The sequence below is a fragment of the Pteronotus mesoamericanus genome, unplaced genomic scaffold (genome assembly GCF_021234165.1).
Source record: "Pteronotus mesoamericanus isolate MK-2021 breed Mesoamerican mustached bat unplaced genomic scaffold, CSHL_Meso_final scaffold_21, whole genome shotgun sequence".
Lineage (NCBI taxonomy): Eukaryota > Metazoa > Chordata > Mammalia > Chiroptera > Mormoopidae > Pteronotus > Pteronotus mesoamericanus.
Window position 1 is genome coordinate 29,371,211 of NW_026555310.1, and position 6,874 is coordinate 29,378,084.

The window sequence follows — 6,874 nt, forward strand, 5'->3', positions numbered from 1 at the left end:
ATGGAATTCTATTGTTCCATTATTCACTTGGTAGCTAGCTTGTGAATAAAGGTGCCAGGGGGAAGAAGGAGTCAACAGCAGGTAGAAAGAGGAAAGAGTTATTCTTGTCCCCAAACAAAGAATAAATCAAAGATGTCCTCTAGGAGAGTGGCCCAGGATGAAGCTTGCAGGAAATCTCAGTGAAAAAGAGTCTTGGATGTCCCTATACTGTGTTCATAGTCCTCAAATTCCAGAATTACAATCACCAAGAATGAGAAATGATGATTAAAAACTGGGCATTGATAATTTTATTGGTATATTGAAGATAGACTGAATTGTTCTAATGTCATGGCTTTCTGAAGGGCTGTCATCTTCATATCCATTTTCTGAAACAAACAAATAAAAAAGAAGGTTAATACAGAAGCTATGACATGGCAGGTAATTTCTAATCTCTCGCTGGTATTACTGAACTGAAATAGGTGACAGACCATCTTCTCTGCCTCTTTCTTTTCCTCCCCAACTACTTTTTCTTTATTGCACCTGTTACCTAACAGATAATGTGTTCTATATTGTTGTTTGCAAAATGAATAAAGAGATTACTCTTAGGTTGTTTATCTTTTGGTAACTATTGAAAATGTTCAAAGATTTTTTTACCAAGATGGTAACTGCAACATATTCTGTAATACTGAAAAGCTGAAACCATCTTAAATGTCCATTGGCAGGGAGTTGGCTAAAGAAATCATGGCACAGACATATAATGGACCAGTATACAACTGTGAAACTAAATTAGAACAAAGACCAAATAGATCCAAAGATCAATCTATCTCTATAAACTTATATGGAAGTTTTCTAAGAAGTATGCTATTTGAAATACTTAACATATAGATTTACATTTAAAGTATGATATCATTTGTGGAAAAGAAGGATTCTATATATTTATATCAGAGTAAATTTTAAGAGGAGGTTCAAAAGAGTTAACAGTGATGATTTTTGCAGAGAGAAATGAGGAGGTAGAATGAGATATGCTTCTAAGATTTAGCTGTATAACTTTCTGTTCTGTTAGATTTTTAAAAACTTGAGCAAAAGAAACCAACAGAGTCAAGAGGGAAGGAGAGGGCGGGGCAGGGAAAGGGAAGGGAAGAGAAGGGTCAAGTCTAGGAATATGTATAAAGGACCCATGGACGAAGCAATAAAAAAAAAAAAAAACCTTAAGCATCTATTAATTTAAAAGTAAATAGTTAAAACACTAGATAACATTTGGCAGCATAAAGTTAAAATATCATTTAGCAGGGACACTGGGCCTGAGAGGCCTTGTGTGAGGCAGGACTGAGCAAAGAATGGTAAGGTGGAAACTTGAGATGGAAAGTGGTTGGCCTGATAAGGAGGGGAGAGGACCCGAGGGCGAAGGGTGTTCTGCTTACTCATGTTCAGCTACTGTAAGATGGGTAATCACTGGGGAAAAGGTAACTTATGGGCAGTGTTTCTCGAAATTGGAATAGACTTGGACTACTTGTTAAAAATATAAGATCTTGCTTCTTTATTCCAGAGTATCTGAATAGGAATCTTTAGAAATAGGGTTGAGGGCTAGGCAATTTCAACATGTTTCCAGCTGACTTATTGACACACTAAAGGTTAAGAACTGTAGGAGACAGGGCCTTTGATCGAGAGTGAACTTGAATCATACCTGCCACTGCCCTCCAGATTACTTGGCTGGTTGGCCGTGGAGAGGGGTCTTGGCCATCTGTCTCCTTGTTGGGGAGGATGGTGGTGAAGACCTCCTGGTGGGGGTGGTGTCTGCCAAAGACCAACATCTTGGTTTTCATCATCGAAATAGGGTCTTGGTAGGAATTCTTCAGAAAGTGGTCCCTCAGACTCCTGATCTGGATTCTCGTGTATGTTCTCTGCATATAAATAGGTATAGCATAAGAATAGATGAGCTTAGTGATGAAAGATGCCCCTCTCCTGTTGATCTCTGATGACCTAGTCAGACAGTCCCTTTCTCCCAGAACCTGCCTCTCAACCATAAATCTTCCCTCCTCCCCAATGTCTCCTTATGCAGTACTCCTCATAATCTGTACACTACAGTTTGAAGTCTTAGTTCTTTGTTCCTGAGACAAACACATGTCTTTCAATTTGGTAAAAAAATAAAAAAAGTTTTAAATATATTACAGTTCCCAGAGGATTTATATCTTATAATTTCCAAGAACAGAAAACAAGCAAAGGGATCATATGTTGCCAATTATATTTCATGCCACTGACATAACTTGCTGCGACTCCAAGTCTGTTCACTGCAGCCTCACATGGAAACTAGAGCTGGTTACTCAAGCTCCAAGACCAAGGCAGAAAAATACTGACAGAGAAAGGAAAGACCAAGTGATGGACTACACAGGATTCACTAAAATTTAACTGGGGCACTAAAATAACTGGAAAATTTTTATCAGCTACAGGGACACAGTTAAATGGAGAAAAACAGAAAAGTGTCGCAGGGAGTGACGCGTTGCAGGGAACACCACAGTGGAGCACGGGGTTACTGGACCTGAGGGCTACTGTCCAGAGCCAGCTGAGGAGGGAGCAGAGCTCTGAATCCCACAGAGCCCGTCCTGGGGTTGTCACAGATGGGAGGAATAAACAAGAGCTGCCCCAAACACCTCTCTATTTGCCAGGAGAGGGGGCATGGCTCTTTCCTCTAGGGTGTAGACCCGAGCCTCCAAGTCCTAAGGTTTTTATTGAGAACCATATACACAAGGGTATGGTTGCAAAGCTCATCAATCAATGTCAAAAGGCTATGTTTACAGAAAACAAAGCGATCATAGATAACAATTGGATGAACACAAGAGATCTGCCTCAGGTCAGGGTCTGTGAATAATGTAAATCTCCTTCCCAGTGTGAGCTGGTTATCATTGCTTTTGAGGGAAGAACAAAACATGCTTAGAGGAACTTACTTCTGGGCCTGATTGTCCCGGAACCGCCAGATCCAGTTTAGGGCTGAACCTGCCTTTAGTATTGTTTCAAGCCTGAGCCAGGTGGGTGGGGCAGAGCCACCAAGAGATAAGGAGATGTCTTTCAGATAGAATGAGGACTCCGGCCATGTCCAAGCCGAGCCAAGGGGTGCAGGCATTTTTGCCCTCTCTCTGTGTCCCCCAAGTCCTTGTCTGCTGCCCATACCAGCTGGGTCTGTCTTAGGTCACCCCTCCTCATGAGAGATCTTGCCCGTCAATGACTAACTGACCATCACAGGGCCAAACAGGGTGATGTGAGGGAGCCAGGGGCTGTGCCTCTGCCAGGGACACAGGTTTTGTCTCCTCAGTGGCCTGTTTTCCCAAGGCCTCCTTGATTATTTCCAGCCTTGAGACCTTCTTGCCTGTTGGCAGGGCTACAGTCCCTGAACCCAAAGAGGGTGTTTGGTTTCACCCAGCAGAAAAGGGACCCAGACCCTTAATTTTTGCATTTTTTTCTTATACTATGTATTTATGTTACCAAACAAAAGGACCCATTGAGGTGGGGGTGCCCAGATGCTATTACCGAAACAATGACATCCTCCTTTCCCAGGACCCCTCGGTTGTGGGTCCTTTGCCCGCCGCCCTTGGAATTATTGCTCTGAATGGCAGAGTTTGGTGAAAAAGAAAAGGAACTATTTATTCACAAGTTTTACAGGCTTGATTAATGGTTAAATGTCACCCTTAAACCTCAAAATCCCTTCAAAACAACCACCAGCACACACACTGTCCTGCCTTCCCCCCTTTGCCCAGTTAGGCCAGTCAGGGGTACCGTCCTTCAGAAGAAAAAGAACAGAAGTCCGGGGCTCGGCTAGGCAGGCCTCTCGTGGTTCTCAGCACCATCCACTGCGTCGCCCCGATCTCCAGCTCTTAATCCATAACCATGTGGCACCTTCTCCTGGCCCACTAGCAAGAGTCCTTTCTCGCCTCTTTCTTCCCGCGTGGTCTTCACACTGTTCCCCAGAGCCTGTGTCCCTTTGTCTCTCCTGCAGGCCTCTGTCTCTCCTCTTTCTCCCCCAGTTACATTCTGTATTAAGTCTTTTAAACTTTTCTGATTAGCTTTAGTGATATGCCAAATAATCCTCTTTGCAAATGAGGAACGAAGCTATCCTGTCATTGACATGCAAACTGACTTCTCAATGGCCCTGCTCAAGGCTCCCATCCCCCATGGCGGCACACCCTGGGGTGTGGAATATATTTTTCTTGGACACCCCAATCTCTGGACCCCGTTACAAATACACTTTTGTGGGGGGTGGCTGGCTGTGCCCCGTTACATTTATAGAGAGGAACATTGGGGAAGAAAGAAACAGTTGACGGGATCTCAGCAGAACAGAAGAGTCAGAATTAGGACTACCTTCTTTTTGACCACCTCTCAGCAGCCATGTCTGGTGTGAGAAAACAAGCAGTATATTCTTGTTGCCATCCAAGCCAGAGGTGTCAAGGTGGAGCCCTGCTCACATTCCCCAGAAATCAAGGCTGCATAAAGTTTGCTTGTATATTTACAAGTACTGACATGAACCAATTCCTGATAAGAAAATGATGATAATAAGACACTGGAGAAACAAAAAGTTCCTGAGAAAAAAAGAAAAATGTCGATAGAGGATTCATAGGGACTTACCTAGTATAGTGTTTGTAGAGTCTTCATAGATGACATCTAGGAAAAGAAGCACAAGATGAAACATGCTTTCTCAAGGTGGATGACTAGGAATAAACATTTGAATATAATTGTCCACATATTGGTCACAGCACTTTGAAATATTAAATGTGGTGGGAGAAGATGTGAGAAAATTGGGCCCTGAAATCTCCATATATCTATGTAGAGAAAGAGAGGAGTTTATTATCCTAGTCTCTATGTCTGAATTTGTTCTGACGTGGGCTTATCTCCTTCATCTATACTGTGTGCCCTAGCTAGATCACCTTCATCCACGGTGCACTTCAATCACCATAATAATATATCTTCCTGACTGAACTTCCCCGTATCGGTCTTGCTGTCCCCAGTGTGTACTTCACACCACAGAGAGGCCTTCTGAAAAAGGAGAATCTTACCTTATTTTTCTTATTGTTGAAATTCTTTATTGGGTTGCAAGTAAAGTATAAGACTTTGTCATGAAATGTGGATGTGACTAGCCTTATCCTTATCTTAAGAACTGCGCAGCCTCATCTTTCCTCTCGTTTCCCTTCCCTTCCTAGCCCTATTCTCACTGCAGTGTGACCTCCCAAGCCCCAAGCAAAGTCACAGCAACCGCCCACCATTTTTTGCTTTTTTTTTATTACCATTATTTGTGCTCTGAGCTGAGCTCAAGGCCACAAAGGCCACTAGCAGCAAGATCAGCAGCATTGTGGAGAAAGCTCTGAGTGGCTCCCAGCTCTGTGCCGGGAGAAACCTGGCAGCTTCCTTTATGAAGACGCGTAGAACAATGACATCTTTGAGTTTCATACTGGATGGGCCTCAGCACCAAATACACTAGGTTATAGTTTTCTCACATCAAGTCTACTGTATCCTCATTTCTTTTGGGGACTTAGCCCAGCAGGATGGGGTGGGTAAGATGTTGTTAGTGTCTTATTTCTAAAAGGTGAAACATGTGACTTAGGGAAGCTTTTCAAAGGAACAGTGTCTATGCAATGAGTACAGATATTAGAACTGTTCTGTCATCACTGGATTTTCAGTGTGTTTGGTCAGATTCTTTCTCTGTTCTTCCACTGTGTGGTATGTGTGTGTTGGCAGTGATCCCATAGCTCAAAACAAAGATGGTCAGTATTTCTGGCCCACATAGGTGTAGAGGCTTGTCATTCAAATTCCCAGCCACAAGACCCTCCTTGTGATATCCCAACCAAGCTGCCTTCAAATTACCACTAGCCCTACGTAAAAACTGAACAATAACACAAGACCTAATCTACTTTTGAAATAAACGGCAGCTGGTGATACTGACTAATCTAGCTTTTTAATGGAAAAAAAAAAAAAAGGAGCTGACAACTACTAGATATAGTAGAATAATCAGCAGCCAAAGCAGGTAACCTAAAAAGACCTTTTTGGAAGCACAATACCTTTTTGCCAAATTTTAACAATAAAAGGCAGTATCATTAGTGAAGGGTAGAATATAGCCTTTAATTTAGAAGGTTAAATAAAAGAACTTTTCCAAAATGCGTAGAAAAAAAGCTAGTTATAAGAAAAACAATAAACATGAGAAAGATTAATTCAAGAGATAAAATATCGCCCTGGCTGGTGTGGCTCAGTGGATTGAGCGCCTGTGAACCAAAGGGTCTCTGGTTCGATTCCCAGTGTGGGCAGGGATCACAGGCGCGGGTCGGGGGGTGGGAAAGCAGTGTGAAAAGCAACCACACATTGCTGTTTCTTTCCTTCTCTTTCTCCCTCTCTTCCACTCTCTAAAAATAAATACATAAAATCTTTAAAAAAAGAGAGATAAAATATCAAAAAATAAGCTTCAGAGGAAGAGTGGGGAGAAATGAGGGTCTGAGTATTTCAGAGAAAATTTCTCGTGTTGAATAACAATTTGAGAAAACAGATTCCAGCATAGAAACTGACTGAAAAATAAAATTTCAGGACAATGTAATTGAAGCTGTGAAGGGATATCAGGCTATTTTATTGGGTAATTATAGCCACTAAATTATTAGTGGGGTTGGTTAAAAATACTTTCTAAAACAAACAAGGCTCAAACTGAATCTTACAGAAAATTCTGGAAAAGGGAAACAGCATAGAAGGGGTTTTAGAAACATAAAATAGCATGATTCATTCAAGGAACTATGTATTCATTTTGTTCGGTTTTAGAAATCTCATGGTAGATTTGTGTCCACCTTTGCTTTCATTAAATAGCATAACTCCTGGGGTTATTAATAAGAATAGAATGCTTTAGTTCACCTTAGTCAGGTTTCTTGTATTT

At 41.9% G+C, this 6,874-nt stretch overlaps 1 protein-coding gene across 1 annotated transcript; it reads right to left on the reverse strand.

Annotated features, from left to right (window-relative positions):
• Window positions 1-278: 278 nt before the first annotated feature.
• On the reverse strand, window positions 279-5,357 carry LOC129084734 (proline-rich protein 4-like). Its single transcript, XM_054590930.1, has 4 exons — window positions 5,250-5,357; window positions 4,594-4,629; window positions 1,664-1,880; window positions 279-365 (listed from the first exon to the last, which is right to left on the reverse strand). The coding sequence occupies exons 1-4, from the start codon at window positions 5,311-5,313 to the stop codon at window positions 353-355; spliced, it is 330 nt and encodes a 109-aa protein (XP_054446905.1). The 5' UTR covers window positions 5,314-5,357; the 3' UTR covers window positions 279-352.
• Between the last annotated feature and the right edge of the window lie 1,517 nt (window positions 5,358-6,874).

Coding starts and splice junctions, on each gene's coding strand:
- LOC129084734 (XM_054590930.1), bottom strand. CDS start 5,313: ATGCTGCTGATCTTGCTGCTAGTGGCCTTTGTGGCCTTGAGCTCAGCT. Junction 4,630..5,249: donor AGCTCAGAGCACAAATAATG/GTAATAAAAAAA, acceptor TTCTTTTCCTAG/ATGTCATCTATGAAGACTCT. Junction 1,881..4,593: donor CTCTACAAACACTATACTAG/GTAAGTCCCTAT, acceptor ATTTATATGCAG/AGAACATACACGAGAATCCA.